Source organism: Diabrotica virgifera, chromosome 9, assembly GCF_917563875.1.
Source record: "Diabrotica virgifera virgifera chromosome 9, PGI_DIABVI_V3a".
NCBI lineage: Eukaryota > Metazoa > Arthropoda > Insecta > Coleoptera > Chrysomelidae > Diabrotica > Diabrotica virgifera.
Genome location: NC_065451.1, coordinates 193,439,131 through 193,457,103, shown reverse-complemented (window position 1 = coordinate 193,457,103; position 17,973 = coordinate 193,439,131). Strand labels below are relative to the sequence as shown.

Below are 17,973 nucleotides of genomic sequence, written 5' to 3'. Positions count from 1 at the left end.
GTTGCTGAAACAATGGCTTTCAGGCTTTATGCTCTGTATTATGTCTTTATTCTTTTTTTTTTCTAACATTTTTTGCCAATTTTCAGCATTCTGTGCTTCTGTTTTCTCCTAGATAATTATTTATTTGTTGGTAGTTTCTTTCTTCTTCTTAGAAATTTTTCTTCGTACGTCTGCTTGTTTTTCTTTACATTATATTCTATCATTTCTATTGCAACTGGCTGAATGACTAATAATGTCGATGCCATAAAAATATATTATTTCCGAAACATTTCTAAATATTTAAACTCAATAAATAAACAAAATTATTTATAAGCAATTTATTCTTACACGGTACATTCAAAAACTTATAAATTACATTCCAATAACCCTTGTACCTCTAATAGAAGCACACATCAGTGATATAAGTACAATTACATAACATAACAGTTTATTAGAAACCTACAAATTTCCATACCATGGACTCATCGTGCGATTGCAAACAAATATAAATCGCTTACTCATTTTATTAATTTATTTAATGAAATATGTACGTTTCGTTATAATAATAATAATATTTCAAAGAGAGTGGTAAATATTATTTAATTATGTGCACGAAGAACAAAAAAAAATGATCTTGTATGATGATGTCTTCCACCATGTCGCGAGCCCAAAGACAAGTTTACACACAGCAAGAAACTGACGAAGGCAAACGAGTCTTCCAACTCAAGTTTTCCTTCGCAGATGTCGCTGCTGTATGGATAAATGTCTTTGATGTTGTTATTCGGCCGAATGGGGTAGTTTATTAGTAGCTAGAATAGGAGATGATTAGATTTCGGAAGATGCTCGTTGTTCTTGTACCAAGTAGACTTGGGAGCCAGGTACTGTACTGGTGGTGACGAAAGTGCGGTGTTTGGCGCGGATGAGGGACAGATTGCTTTCGGCGGTTTCGGCACGGTCTTCGGCGGCTTCCAATTCCCTCTGGAATCGACGTACGCGAGTTATGCTTTGGCTAGATACACCCTCCTAAAAACCAAATAGATATTGATTAATTTTCAAACCGTATCATAATTATGTCCAAATCATGTCAAAATCATGACAAAATCATGTCAAGGTCGTGTCAAAATCATGTCAAAATCATGTTGAAATCATGTCATAATTTTGTCAAAATAATGTCAATATCATGTCATAATTAGATCAAAATATTGTCAAAATCATGTTAAAATCATATCAAAATCATATAAAAATTATGTCAAAATGTGAAAATCATGTCAAAATGATTTCAAAATCAAGTCAATATGTCAAAGGTCAGTAAAAATTACTCAAAATAGTACCAGGACAAACGAAATATATTTAACCCAAAAATTATTGCTAATATGTTAGAAGTACCTACTGAATCTAGACTATATACCACTCGACTAGACAGGACAGGAAAGAGAGCAAGAGGACGACTCCAGATGAGATGGGGAGATGACATTAGAAGGATAAAATGAACACACAGAAAGCACTAAACAGAAGCGAATGGAGGAAACTGGGGGAAGCCTATGTTCAAAATTGGACGAATTAAAGGGCAAAATCAAAAGACCTACTGAATGTTGTCTGTGGTTAGGCTCTTAAGCAGGGCTAGGTGAGAATGAAAGTTAAACTTTCTATGGTTAATTAGGAGACATACTGAGTAATATTAAATGAAGAATTTGACAGACAGCCTGTGGAGTTAACGGAGACAGTAACAGCAATGGTTACCAGCATAACAAACGAGGAAGGGGCTCAAGCGCTTCAAAAAATAAAGAAAGGAAAAGCAGTCGGACCAGATGACATTCCTAGGTAAGTATGGAGAGCATTGGGAGAGACAGGAATAAGTTGGCTAGCAGGTCTATTTAATAGAATTATGGAAGTTGGACAAATGCCAGACAAATGGAGAAGCAGTATGCTAGTACCTGTCTACAAAAACAAGGGAGATATACAGCAGTGTACAAACTACAGGGCTATAAAACTACTTAGCCACACCATGAAAATATGGGAGAGAGTAATTGATAGACGGATACGTGAAGAAACCGAAATATCCGATAATCAATTTGGCTTTATGCAGGGCAGATCAACAACAGATGCAATTTTCATTGTAAGGTAACTGATGGAAAAATATAGGAATAAAGAGACCAACGCTCATATGGTACTCATTGATCTTGAGAAAGCCTATGATAGAGTTCCTCGAGAGATTCTGCGGTGGGCACTCAATATGAAAGGAGTCCCTGGCGAATATGTAAAGATTGTGAGAGATATGTATGAGGGAGTAACGACTAGTGTTAGGAGAGGTGTGAGAGAAACTGATAAATTTCAGGTGAAAGTAGGATTGCACCAAGGCTCGGTGCTTAGTCCTTATTTATTCTCATTAGTTTTGGACCAGATAATAGCGAAACTACAGGGTAGCAGTCCAAGGTGCCTAATGTATGCTGATGATGTAGTGTTAATAGGAAATAGTAAAAGAGGCTTAGAACAAAAACTGGAACAGTGGAGACAAGCTCTGGAGGAAAAAGGTTTAAAACTTAGTAGGACAAAAACAGAGTATTTGGAATGTTCATTTAAAGATGGAGATACTACAAATAAAATGGTATCTTTGGATGGTGAAATTATTGTGAAAAGCAATAGTTTTAAGTACCTAGGATCGGTATTACAGAGTAATGGAGAAATATATGAAGACGCATGCAGTAGAATTATAGCTGGATGGATGAAGTGGAAAGAAGCGAGTGGTGTGTTGTGTGACAGAAAAATTCCAATAAAGCTGAAGGGAAAATTCTATAAAACAGCCATAAGACCTGCTATAATGTACGGAACTGAATGTTGAGCAGTGAAAAAGAAAGAGGAACAACGAATACATGTGGCGGAAGTGAGAATGCTTAGATGGATGAGTGGAGTGACAAAGAAGGATAAAATTAGAAATGAGTATATTAGGGGAAGTCTAGGTGTGGCACCAATTGATGCCAAAATAAGAGAGCATAGGTTAAGGTGGTTTGGTCATGTTCAACGTCGACAAATTTATCACCCAATACGAAGAATAGCTGAAGTGAAGATTCCTGGAAGGAGTAGGAGAGGAAGACCAAAGAAGACCTGGGGGGAGACGATAAGGCAGGACATGTTGGTACAGGGTATTAACATTGATATGACCCAAGACAAAATTGTGTGGAGAAATGCAATTAGGGAAGCCGACCCCGCATAGGGATAAGGCAAAGAGAATGATGATGACTGAGTAATATTTCATCAGAGGATAAATTCATAATAGGAGGTGATTTAAAAGCATGTGAAAATCATGTCAAGGCCATGGAAAAATAATGTCAAAATGTCAAGGGTCCATAAATATTATTCAAAATAGTACAAAATAGGACAAACTGAATCATATTTAACTCAAAAAATATGGCTAATATATTTGGAATACCTATTGAATGTTGTATGTGGTTATGCTCTCAAGCAGGTCTGGGTGAGAATGAAAGAAAAGCTTTATATGATCAATTAGGATACCTACTGAGTGATATTCCATCAAAGAGGAAAGTAAATAGCATGTGATTTTAATGTACATGTGGGCCATTTCATGACAGGATATGAATCAGTATGTGGAGGACTAGGATTTGGAAATAGAAATGAAGCTGGAAATGATATGCTTGATTTAAGAACATCATTACATATAGCGAAAGATATGTACAGAAATTGGAAGCATTTGAGATGTGACTATATTGGAGCATACTTAAAATCCCATGGACTGACCGAGTCACAAATGTGGAGGTCCTCAGAAGGATGAAGTCGAACCGAGAGGTACTGACCATCATCAAATCTCGAAAGTTACAATACTTCAGACACATCAGGTGAAATGAATCCAGATTTTCCTTCCTGCAAGCCATCCTGCAAGGAAAAATATTTGGAAAGCGAGATCCCGGAAGAAGAAGAACATCCTGGTTGAAGAACCTCAGAAAATTATTGAGCAAACATCTGTGCAGCTGTTCAGAGCTGTTGCAGATAAGATAAATCTTGTCATGATCATAAGAAGATATTTGAATGTACGGAACTGTAAGGAAATATAATGGATTTTACCATACAAAGTATAGTATGTAGTATTGTGAAAAGTAATAGTTTTAAGTACCTAGGATAGGTATACAGAGTAATGGGGAAATAGATGGAGATGCATGCACTATAATTAAGGTTGGATAGATGAAGTGGAAGCAAGTCCAAAAAAGGAAATAATTAAGAATGAATGTATTAGGGGAAGTCTATGTGTGACATCAATTGATGCCAAAATGAGAGAGCATGGGTTAAGATGGTTTGTCAACGTCAAGAAGTTAATCGCCCAATACGAAAAATTGCTGATCTGTGTGTTTCCGGAAGGAATAGGAGAGGAAGACCAAAGAAAACCTGGTGGGAAACGCTTAGACAAGACAGGTTAATAGGATAGATGAACCAAGATAGAGAGTTATAAATGTAATTAGGGAAGCCGACTCCGCATATAGAAAAAGACAAGGATAATGATGATGATGATAATTTGGAGTACCAAATTATTCCTACAGTATGAATCATGAAGGGTTATTCAAGGGTTTAAAACAAGTATACAATACTTACGACTTCTTGTAGTTGTCTCTTGAAAATAGTAATCTTCGAATTAGCCTTGTCTAAAGTTTCTTGCAATAGAGCGATGTTCTTTTGGTCCTCTTCACATTGGATCATGACTTCCTTAACAGTACGTTCCTTCTTGCGCAAGATCTTGATGGTTTCGGCGTGACGTCTCTTTTCTTCATCGAGTTCAGCTTCGCAATCCCTGATACGAGCTTCGAGTTTGCTGATGATACGTTTTCCTCCAACGATAGCGTTGGCTTCGACTTCTTCCAAACGGACTGAGAGGTTCTTGACTTCTATTTCCAGACTCTTCTTGATAGCTTCGATCTTGACCACGCGCTCTTGTTCTTCATGCAGGATTTCGACGGTATGTTTGAGTTCGGCCTAAAAAGATAGGAAAGTAAATAGCATATCTTACAAAAATAAATACAGAAAGCTGAATATAATAGCTACATTCGATATTTGGAAACAGACAGATCAATGTTCTTCTTCGTCGTCAATCATTTTCCATCCACTTCTGAATGCAGATCTCTCCCAATTGCCTCCATCTTTATCTATCCACTGTTTGCTTGGCAATATCCTTATGTCATCTTCTCCGTCATGTACCATGTGCTTTCAGAACGTTGGTTACCATTCTTCTTCTTTGAGTGCCTCTCCTATCGGAGATTGGATATCATTAGGGCGATTCTAATTTTATTTACTGCTGTTTTGAACAGTTACCATATATCTGGCTATCTGACCTGCCCAGAGCCATTTCATGTTTCTGATTGCTTGCACGATATCCCTGATGTTCGTTCTACTATCTCGGTGTTTCTAATCTTGCCCTTCAGTGATACTCCACGCATTTATAAATTAATGTAAGCCGTAACTATCTTTTTTATTAATAAGATATCTCTGTTGATTCAGTGGCAATATGTGCATTTTTGACAGCTTAAAAAGATGGTTTGACAGCTTGCTCAATAATACACTAACATTATTTACATTAGGTATATGCAAACATGCAGCCGTACTATAATAATCCATCATCATTATTAACCGATTTAAGTCCACTGTTGAACAGGCCTCCCGTAAATAATTTCATTACATGGGATCTTGATCTCTTTGAATACAGTTGTGTATAGAGAAATAGAAGGATCAATTTTTCTGCTTCATACCTTAGAACCAGGTGCATACACTGATCAAAGATCTTCCGTTTCAAGCACATGGGATTATCTGATCTAAAGACTTTCCTCAGCTTTCCTAAAGCACTAAAAATAAAAGCTTGAACAACTCACCTGTACACGTTGGTAGCGTTCATCAGAAATGCGGAGTTCCTTGGTGATTTCATCGTAGTCAGCAAGAACTGAGGACAGTTCTTGTTCAATCTTGACCTTCATTGAAGAAAGGTTGACGTTGATGGTGGTGAGCTCGTTGATGCGAGTGCCAGCTTCTTCGTACATTTGCTCGGCTTGCCTCTTACCACGAAGAGCCTAAAGAAGACAAATAAATTAAGATAATAAACATTGATAACTAGTTCTATCCAGACATATAAGATATAACTAAAAAATTCCTTTACAAAAGGTGTATTTATTAAAAAGAACCCTTTTGGGCTACATCACAGAACGATTTTGGAATAACAATTCCATCTTTAGTGCTGTTTACAAAGTATGCGTGGTTATTGCCACTAAAATATACAGGGTGGGGCATTAGTGTGACAAAGTCCAATTACTCGTTTGTCGTATGAGATACGAAACAAAGTTATTTACATAAAAGTTGGGGCACATATAGTATCACATTTTAAAAATATTTTCAAATATACAGGGGCGTCCGTATTGACAGGGTGACACAAACTTATGCTTTTTTAAATGGAACACCCTGTATATTTTTACATTTTTGGATTCTCCTCGATGTTTCCTTTCTTAAAATATATAGTTTTGTAATATTATACGAGCTAGTTTAAAAGTTAATTACGTTTTTTTGTTAATTTCGTAGCAAAATCTACACCCTGTAGAATTGTAGTGATTTGACATCAAATTTTCTATTTACATTCAAACGATTTTTAGTATAGTCTACTACTGTTAATCATTAATAGTATAGCGAAATGTTTAATTTTAGTATACAGGGTGGGTCGAAACTCGGAATGAGTATTTTCTGAGCTTTCTTAAATAGAACACCCTGTATTAGTATTGTAATGAAATTATATTTTATAGTACTTTTTTTATTTCTTAAGTATTCCCTATACCTAAGTGCTTTAATTTGTAAGTTATTCGTCATTCTTTAAACAAACATTAATTGCAACAAAAATTACATAAAATTTCATTAGGTAGCCGTGAAAATATCCAATCAAAAGTAATTTTTCGAAAAAAAAAACATAATAATCCAGCCTGATCCTTAATTTATTAATATTGGATGAGATATCCAAATACATTCGTAGTTAAGGATGTTGGTGCTTAAAATATGAATCAAACATACAAAATTCTGCCTAGTTGGCTATGACACAAAATTTGCTTAGACATTTGACATTATACTATTTATATAGTTCCAGTTGATTTGATACCATTACTAATATTAATTTTTCTAATGAGGAACGGATTAAAATGGCTTTGTGCTAGGAGAATATAACAAAAATGAGCTACTTGCAATAAAAATTTATCATCAGCAATTCCCTGATAGACGATAACCAAAAAGAGAAACTTTTGAAAGTATACTAAAACGGTTTCAACAGACTAGATACTTAGATTGTAAGAACGATTGTACTAATATGCAGATCCTCAGTGACACTAAGGATTACATTAATTGCTGTTTTCTTCACTTACAATAGTTTTTATTCGAGCAGATTTATTATAATCTATGTGATCAGTCCGTTGAAACCGTTCTAGTATATTTTTAAACGTTTCACTTCTTAGTTGTCGTCTATCAGGGAATTTCTGATGAAAAATTCTTATTGCTAATAGCACATTTTTGTTATATTCCACTAGCACCAAAATCTTATTAATCAGTTTCTCATAAGAAAAATACATATTAGTAATGGTAACAAAGCAACTGAATCTATAAAAATAGTATAATGTAAAATGTTTAAGGAAATTTAGTGCCATAGCCGACTAGGTAGAATATGGTATGTTTTTATTAATATTTTGCGCACCAACAAACTTAACTACGAATTTATCTGGATAATTCATCCAATAGTAATAAATTAAGAATCAGACTAGATTTTGATTAAATATTTTCACAGCCACCTAATAAAATTTCACGTAATTTTTCTTACAATTAATGTTTGGCTTAAAGAATCACGAATAAATTACAAATTAAAGCACTTAGGTATAGGGAATGCTTAATAAATAAAAAAGTACCATAAAATATCATTTCATTACAATACTTAAATACAGGGTGTTCCATTTAAGAAAACTCAGAAAATACTCATTCCGAGTTTCGACCCACCCTGTATACTAAAATTAAACATTTCGCTATACTGTTAATGTTTAACAATAGTAGACTAAATCACTAAAATTCTACAGGGTGTAGATTTTGCTACGAAATTAACAAAAAAACGTAATTAACTTTTAAACTACCTCGTATAATCTTACAAAACCATATATTTTAAGAAAGGAAACATCAAGGAGAATCCAAAAATGTAAAAATATACAGGGTGTTCCATTAAAAAAAACATAAGTTTGTGTCACCCTCTCAATACGGACGACCTGTATATTTGAAAATATTTTTAAATTATGGTACTATGTGTGCCCCAACTTTTACCTAAATAACTTTTTTTCGTATCTCTTACGACAAACAAGTAATTGGACTTTGTCACACTAATGCCCCACCCTGTATGTGTGAAATTCTTTTTAAATGTTATTAAATTGTTAATATATTACGTTGTTGTAAATAATAGATCCGACACCCTGATAGAGTAAAAGGAATGGGAGTAAGAAAGTAAATAATATTATAGAATGTTTAAACGTTAACGTGATTTACATCATGGAAACGCAGAAAGCCCAACTATGGGCTTGCTGACCCGAAGATAGTCGCTTTAGAAGGTGGTGTTGTTGTTTAGCGCAGAGGCTGTAGAGGTTAAAAGAGAAGAATCGTTGCCATGAACTTGCCCTTACCAGTGAAGATGTCAAGCTGCCACTAATCGGTAACGGCTCTTGGATTCAGCGGTAGAGATGCAGCTTATGTTATCTTCGATATATTAGGGGAATTTGCTCTAGAATGTTGTAATACTCATCAGGAAGTTCGTTTCTGGTCAATTGTATAAGATTGGCTGGAGGGACTGGAACTTTGTTTTTGGGAATCCTGGTGAGTATGTGACCTTTCCGATTACAAGAGATTTTTAGAACGTTCTTAGCTCTGTTATTTGTACCATTAGTCGTACGTGTTACTAGGGATTGCAATTGCTGGATCCAGCATCCAGCAATCCAGCTGGACCTATCGCTATTTTTTACATGCTGGATCCAGCAAACAGTGCTGGATCCAGCAGCGCGGATCCGCAAACGTGTCAAATTCGAAATAGTTACTTAATGTCTTCATTAGTCTCTTTACTCAAAGCCGTGAGTCGGCAACTTGCCATTCTATCGCGCTGGCAGTAGTTCAGTATGCTGGAAAGTTTCTATAGCTTAAAAGGGGTGATACACATGCGAATAAGTACGCGAACTTATGGCTCTCGACCTTTTTCGCGCGTGTATCACCGCCAGTACGCGTACTTTAAGTCCGCCGAGTAAGTACGCCGTCGATCCAACAAGTTTGAAATCTTACTCGTAACCCGTACGTGTATCACTGCCACGAGCCACGAGCCTCGAGCCATCATGTTATTGCGTTTAAAGTTACACTTATATTTTCACTAATTAAGCAAATTGCCTAGAAATAATTCAATCGTTTATTGTTGAAAGGAGACAAGTTACATTTTATAAGTTTTGAGAAAACCGTAAAACACTATTTTAAGCTATACTAAATTATTTTGATTATTTCATTCATAGGAGATTCTGACCAATAGAAAGCTACAGAAATCTGAATTAAATCGATAATTTTTGATAATCTCCCTTCGTTAAGTATATTACGTCAGATACCCTTCGTTGCTACGAAAAAATACATTCAGTGACATTAATGACAATTAATGTTTTAAAAATTATAAAAGTGATGATTTTCAATCGTCAAATATTTATAAAAACTGTGTGTTTAATGGTACTTACATAAATAAATTACAATAAAATTTTGGTTTTGAACAGTTTTATCCATGAAATAATCGCAACAAATTGCACTCGACCTCTGAAATTAATATAGAATTTTTGCTCTCGTGACACTTTGACATAATTTCACTCGCCTTCGGCTCGTGAAATTAAAACTGTCAAAGTGTCACTCGGGAAAAATTCAATAATTTCAGAGCTCTTGTGCAATTACTACTGATTATTTGTTTTTGAGTAAACCTAATTATTTATAGGCTGTTTTATCCTCCTGATGAAAATATTACCATCTTATCTATGATATTTTGTTTGTTTATGCCTACCTTGTATTAAATTAAAATATATCAAAAACAAGTGCTATACTTCACATCATGATTTTGACAGCTTACCACACTTATAAAAAATCAAATTATTCTTCTATTTAACAAAACCTGATCAAAAAAATGATCAAACTCTACTAAAAAACATAAGATTTCAGCAAAATTAGGTACACAGAAAATAAAAAATTTAACCACGAGGACAGTTTCTAAATTTTTTGCTACCGACGGCGACCGCGATCTTTAAACCGCGTACTTTAAGTCTGCCGTGTATCACCGACGGCGAGCCGAGTAAGTCCGCGATCTTTAAACTCGCGTACTTAAAGATTGCGTGTGTATCACGCGCTTAAAAGTTTGAATCGCTAAAGCGTTGATATACATTGATTCTGCGATAAAATTCTTTGCTGGCGAGTGGTCAAAAATCAATGAGTTAATCGCCACTTTTAACCGGCTGTAGAAGCTCTTTGCAGAATAGAGTCCACTTTGTTAACGGCCGACACAATCATGAAATTTGTCTTAGACAAACTAAATAGCCAGGACTCTAGCATTGGTGCCGATCTACCGGAGACACTACGCAACAGAATCACGGAACGGCGCCCTCTGAGATTACGGGTACATTAGTGTATTGACAAAATCAAAAAAAGTATGACGAAGGACTAAACAATCCTGGTTACTTTCCCATGCCGAAAAAGAATGCAATGCGACAAAAGATGAAAAATTTGTTGATTCGTATAAATAAACAAATAACTGTGGAACCAGCGCAAGATATAATGGAAGAAGATGGGAAAACTGATCCGGAGCCCGCGAATTTTACTTTGGAAGAAGAACTTGAGATTGAAGTGAAACGAGAAAGAGAAAACGTTTATAGGCAAAAAAAAACTGGGTCTCAAAAAAATTACGAAAAGATTTTGGAAAAAGAAATGGCGGTTTACGAGACCGAAGGAGTGAAAGGTGATCGTTTGTCAATGGTCTATGACCATTTGATGACCTTAAAACCGACCAGAACAGAGGCCAAAAGGGCTTTCTCCGCAACCGGCTATATGTGCAGTTCTGTGCGAAGTAGGTAAGGCCTATGCTATTAAGGTATCACTTTCAAAAAACTAAATAATTCATCTTTCTGCTGTTTAAAAATTTAGCATACAGACAAAAAAAATATTAAAATCGTGTTTTTATTTTGATTCCACATTTTGCTGGATCCGCGCTGGATCCAGCTGGATTCAGCCCAATCTTGCAAAAATCCAGCTGGATTGAAAATGCTGCTGGATTGCAATCCCTACGTGTTACATGGTTGTTGCTGAGAGAACGGAGTCTCTCTTTTATGAGGGGAATGTTAGCGAGTGGGTGTACTAACACCGACGGATAACTCCAGTGCCTTCTGAGGCACTTTCTGAGCATTTTACGCTCACAACCAAGGATGGTGTTGTTGTGTCTGTGGTTGAGTGAGGCATAGAGGCAAGCTCTGTAGTCGATAATGGGCCTTATGTATGTTTTGTAGGTGTGTAAGAGAGTCTTGCTTGATGTGCCTCCAAACCTTCCAGATAGAGTTCCAAGGAGTTTAGCACTATTCCTTACCTTATTTAAGGTGTTTTGGATATCAATGTTCCAGTTGAGTATCCTGTTAAAGTGGACTCCCAAATACACGGCCGATGAACGGAATTCAAGAGCTTTCCCTTGAAATGTTATTCTAGCCCGTTCGTTACGGGAACTTTTAGGATGTCTGAAGGCAATAATTTGAGTTTTGGTTGGACTGAGGGTAACTCTCCATTTATTCCACCATGTAACAACTTTACTTAGTTGTGTTTGGGCCCTATCGAACAAAGAAGGATGTGTCAGCGTACCGTGAGTAGAGCAGTATCGTCGGCGTATAGTAGGATGGACTCGGTTCGATTAATGGGGTGGAGTATTGTAGACTGTGTATAGTATTGAAGCTAATATTGAACCTTGTGGCACTCCAGCTTGTGGAGTGAATGGTGTGGAAAATTGGTTTGCGACTTTGACGCGTATGGTCCGATTTAAGAGGTAGGAATGAATGAGTTTGATGAAAGTTATAGGCAGTCCAAAAACCGACCCATAAGCTTGTTACATCACCTATAAAAGTTATTTACGAGAAAAATAACAAATAGACTGGAAACAAAATTAGATTTTTACCAACCTAAGGAGCAGTCAGATTTTAGGAAAAACTTTGCCACTAATGGCCATCTCTATTGACCCTTATGGAAAAAGATAAAAAGATTATAGATGTAATTTAGATTTACTACTAGAGACGAATGCTGAAAATGCCATGGGTGGCCCGAAGAACTATCTAGGGAAAGGTAGAAGGCAAAAAAGACGAGGTAAATCTTCCACACGATACACGTACTACATTGTTGCTACTATCGGCTCTCCATTATTAGAACGTGCTAGAATGGCAGACAATAGAGCGAAATGGAGGATAATTGGAAAAATCGGCTAATAGCTTCATGATATCACGATATCTGCATCAGGTTAATGACTAAAATGAATGAATAGAAAATATATCAGGTACTTACACCTTCATAATTGCTCCTGATTTCTTCAGATTCGGCGGTAAGTGCCTGTACTCTTCTTTGTGATACGCTGAGTTGGTCAAGAGTAACTTGCAATTGACGTTGGATTTCGTCGTAGTGAGCCTGGATTTCGGTGAGTTGCAGGGATTGTTTCTTGATGGTCTTTTGGAGGTCGATGTTGAGTTTGTTGGCGGAGTCCAAGGACATCTCGAGCTCGGTGATTTGGATCTGCAACTTCTTCTTGATGCGGGTGACCTCAGTCTTGAGCCTGGTTTCGGCTTCGACGACGCGGGCATTGAGCTGTTCAATTTCGATGCTGGTTGCCTTGCTGCAAAGAGTATAAAAGAATGTTAGCTACCAATAGTGAACATAAAAGGATAAATTGTAATTTTAGCGCTTAAGAAACCTTTCCAGAGGACTGACGATGAATATCAAAGTTTAATGTTCGAAGCCGGTCGTCCAAGGTACAATAAACTGTTTGTGAGTAAATATGTAATTTATTTCTTTAATCTTGTTGAAATTTACTCACATGTGCAACCGTTTTATTTACTCCATACCTCTCTCCCTCTCTTTCATATTTTTCATACTCTTCTTCTTGTCTTTACTCGCTCACTATATCACTATATTTCTCTCTCTCTCTCTCTCTCTCTCTCTTACTTTACTTTGTGTTGTGTTTACCCAATAATATTACCTTCAGGCAGAAAGAGAAAGAAATATGGCAAGTAGAAAAGTCATCCCAGTATTATATGGGACCAATCCATTAGCAAAGAAAACAAAAAGAGGATATATGAGACTATAGTGAAAAGTAATTACTCTATATAGCTGTAAGGTATGGCCAATGAAAGACAGAACACTGGAAACGATGAGATCAACGAAAATGGATTTTTAGAGAAGAGCAACAGGAAAATAGGAAATGAAGCGTAGATAATCAATATCAAAAGACGGAAACTTGAGTACTTGTGCTGACAGAGCCGAAATACTCATTGTTACAACTTATTATGCATAGTGATGTTGATTATAGTTACTTTTCAGTATTCGTTACAAATCGTTATTTGTATAAAGTAATAATTTACAGTATTCGTTACTTTCATTACTATGATTACTTTTGTTACTTTTGTATTTGAGTACCGGTAATCATATCGAGAATCGTATTTCTCAGTAGGTAGGTATTTTTATGGGTCCGATATAACAACGATCTTCACCGATCTGTTTTTACTCGCTTGGATATGATTGGTAGAAAGTAATCAAGTGTACTGGTTGTAGATACAATAGTCGTGACTCGCTCTGATACGATTGGTACGAAGTATCGAAGTAATCAGAGTAATCAAAGTAACGATTTACCTCTGTGTATAGTAATCGTTACTTTCGGTATTCGTAAGTAACGAGATGCATTAGAGAAATAATGGAATAATGGGAATCAAACGAACAATTACAGATGAGAAAAATAGATGGTTTTGCTTGTTTTCGATTCAGAGGGTTGCAAAATCGCTGGACAGCTGTTTCCACCGTTTTAGGCTTTTTCAACAGCGATAGCGTGCACTCCTCTGAATCGAAAACAGCTCAACCATCAATTTAAGGGGAATTTGAAAGATCATTCAAATTCCCATCGGGACCCGATCCAGCGACTCTTCAATTTGTTAATTACAGATGACTTATCAACAAAACAATCTGGTTTGAACATATACAAAGAATAAATAAACGATGAATACCAAAAGAAATACAAAAATGGCAACCAGAAGGAAATAAAAAATGAGCCAGACCAAAAAAAAGTTGAAACGAAGGAATAGACGGAGCTGAAAGAAAGAAGCATAGAAGATAGATGGAACAATCAGACGAAGTGTCATTTGGAAGTTAGAAAACGGCGAATATGTAATATGTAGTAAGTTTGGGTACCATTTTATGTGTCAAACAACTGTAATATACAGTGGGTAACAAAAATACTGGTCATAAATTAAATCACATATTCTGGGACCAAAAATAGTTCGAATAAACCTAACTTACCTTAGTACAAATGTGCACATAAAAAAAGTTATAGCCCCTTGAAGTTACAAAATAAAATTCGATTTTTCCAATATATTGAAAACTATTACAGATTTTTTATTGAAAATGGACATGTGGCATTATTATGGTAGGTACATCTAAAAAAAATAAAAGTGAAATTTGTGCACCCCATTAAAATTTTATATGGGTTTTGTTTCCTTAAACCCCCCCAAATATTTGTGTACTATTAGTCAAACAAAATGTTTTTAAAACTTTTTTGTTTCTTTGTAATTTTTCGAGAGGTCAGTTTTTATCGAGATATTTTGAACATTTGTAAAATCCAACACAAATTTTTACATGGTAAGTAAAATTGTAGAGACCTGGTAATAATATTAAAATTTATTGTGAATTTACACTTTTTAGGTATATTTTAAAACAATATCTCGATAAAAAATCGTTTATCGAAAAAATATTAAGAGGCAAAAAGTTTTAAGAACATTGTGTTTAACTAATGCTACCACAATATGAATACATAATAATTTAATCATACATAATAATTTAATCGGAACGTACACAAATAACCATAAAATTTGTATATAAACATATTAAAAAGAAGCCTCATCTCGATAAAAACTGCTTTATCGAAAAAATACTAGGATGCAAAAAAGTTTTAAAAACATTGTGTTTAACTAATGGTACCGCAGTATTAATTTAATTGGAATGTACACAAAAGTTTGGGGGGGGGGGGGGATTAAGGGATCAAAAACTCCATAAAATTTTTATGGTGTGTACAAATTTCAATATTATTGTTTTTTTGAGACGTCCCTACCATAAGAATACCACAAGTCCATTTTCAGTAAAAAAATCTCTAATAGTTTTCGATATATTGGAAAAAATTGATTTTCATTTTGTAACTTCAAAGGGCTGTAACTTTTTTTATGTGCACATTTGTACTAAGGTAAGTTAGGTTCAAACGAGCTATTTTTGGTCGCAGAATCTGTGGTTTAATTTATGACCTGTATCTTTGTTACACCCTGTATTATGTCGTCTAGAAACATCGATATACATACATGTTATTTTTAAATCGTTACTTGTTTTGAATAATTTTCGCCCACTCCCAATTATTAATAAAGAAAATTAGGTTTCCATTAAGCCGTACGACATAATGATTGAATAATGTTAAGTAAAGTTGTTGCCAAAATACGCAATATCTAGTTAAACCTTTTCATGCAATATGCCAAACGAAACATTTGCAACAGCCATAACAATTAATTATTTCTGTGATCCTTTTTATTAAAAAAACTTGTCAGAATATGTTCAGTATGAGATTTTACCCATTAGATGTTATAAATAGGTTTTTAAAAAATATGTGAAAGAATGTATGATGAATATTTGGTAATATTGCAACGTTTTTACTTTGTAATTCATGAATGACTTTAACACTCATTTTATTTAGTTTTTATTGTAATTTATTTACACTTATTTTAATTTAGTTATACTTGACACTATTTAAACTAAAATATAATTTATATAATACATTCATTGCAATTTATATTCCCGACTTAAAACCGCACAAAAAATTTCAATTTATTATTCCAACTTGTATTGTATACAATATTTTCATTCAGGCTGGTTCTTAAATCTAAATTATTTTCTTATAAATTATTTCCCGTTAGCTAGTTTTCCCTTGAATATATTAGAATGGAACATGGCGGGCACCCTTTCGTGACATCACGCAGATACTTATCTGCTTCTTGAATCTTTCTAGAAATGACTGGTCACTTTACCGCCAGGATTGGAGAGACTAGCCTAACAATATGTATGTAAAGTCTACTCGTTGAACTTATATCGATTTTGTATTAAGGAAATAAGCAATGATTCAACTGACCAACTAAAAAACATTGTTTAAATTGATGCTGTGTGTGTGAAAACCACAAAAACGGTTGCTAGACACCAAAGCAAAGTGGGAAAAAACTAGCATTAAATATCACAAAAAAGAAGAGTGCAAGCTAAAGGAGAAAAAAAGAAAGATTGCGAAGATGTGCAAAGAAGCATCCATGTGAGGTTTGACAATAAATCAAAATATAACAAAATGCCTAATGTGGCAATGTTAAATATTGGTACGTTCTTTAAAGTTAAAATATTGCAAAACCGCTAGATTTTAAAGAACCGCTTGGATTGACATGAAATTTGGCATAAACATAGCTAACATGTAAAAAAAAGGGATATTGTGCTGATATGTGCTTTTGCCCTAGGGGTGAGTTTCACCCACTTTTGGGGGTGAAAAATATATGTTCCAAATAAGTCCGGAAATGGATAAAATGACTAATTCTAAACAAATTTTGTTCTATATAGTTTTTCACCAAGTTAATACTTTTCGAGTTATTTGCGAGTGAATATGTTAATTTTTTTACAAAGTAACCACGTTTTCAGATTGTTTTTCGCAAATAAGTCAAAAAGTAAGTATTTGGTCGAAAAAAATTCTTATCAAAAATATAGCACGTAAAAAAGTGAAAGCATGGTGTATATATTAGGTCACTATACCTAGTAGAAGTAGAGTTATAGCTAATGAAAAATAGGTTCATATTCGTCACAGAGGCCAAGTCACAAAACCAATTGTAAAACCAAAATGTTAATGTGGACTGATTCCCGCGACACATGAATCTGAGGAGCCCAAAGATGTATAGGTGCCATGATGATGATGATATGTCAGATTTCTGAAAATGTAGTACCAAGACTTTTTGCCTTAAAATGAACGTTAATCTTTCATTTTTATATTTATAAACAAAAAACAGGCCATCTAAGACCAGAGATGCAATAGGTTTCTAGGAAAAAATATTCTTATAGTCTGGGAGGCAGTGTCAAATTTTTACGGTGATTTTATCACGGATTCTATGAATTTATTTTGGTAGATAGTACTTGTTTGATAACGAAAATGTCTCTCAGCTGACGCGACTCCGGGGTTTTTAGGCAAGAGAAGATAATGGATGAAAGTAGATGGAAAAACCCTACAACTTATATGTCAAATATTTATTTCCGTGCCTTACGTCTAAAATGGCCTAGTGGTTAGAATACCTGGCTCCTGGCTTTCAACCAGGCGAGTCGGGTTGGATTCCTGGTGTCGGAAATCCTTTTTGTTTTTAAAATTGACATTTTGATTTGAAAAAGAATTGTTTTTCTGATACCATGTTTTTATTATTTATACGACACAATGTAAAAAAGTATTATAAAAACAATTATTTCTCAAATTAAAATGTCAATTTTAGAAACAAAAAGATTTCCGACGCCGGGAATCGAACCCGACTCGCCTGTGTGAAAGCCAGGAGCCAAGTATTCTAACCACTAGGCCATGAGGGATGTAAGACACGGAGATAAATATTTGATATATTTCATAAGTTGTAGGATTTTCCATCTCTACTTTCA

The 17,973-nt window shown here is 35.0% G+C and overlaps 1 protein-coding gene across 1 annotated transcript in view; it reads right to left on the bottom strand.

Moving 5' to 3' along the window:
• Positions 1-302: 302 nt before the first annotated feature.
• Positions 303-17,973, bottom strand: part of LOC126892925 (paramyosin, long form-like) — a 105,812-nt gene continuing 88,141 nt past the window's right edge. The window contains exons 9-12 of the mRNA XM_050662841.1: positions 12,574-12,898; positions 5,847-6,041; positions 4,579-4,956; positions 303-1,002 (exon numbers count right to left, since the gene is read on the bottom strand). Of these exons, the coding sequence (XP_050518798.1) occupies positions 805-1,002; positions 4,579-4,956; positions 5,847-6,041; positions 12,574-12,898 (1,096 nt within the window). The 3' untranslated portion in view covers positions 303-804. The remainder of the gene's footprint in view (positions 1,003-4,578; positions 4,957-5,846; positions 6,042-12,573; positions 12,899-17,973) is intronic.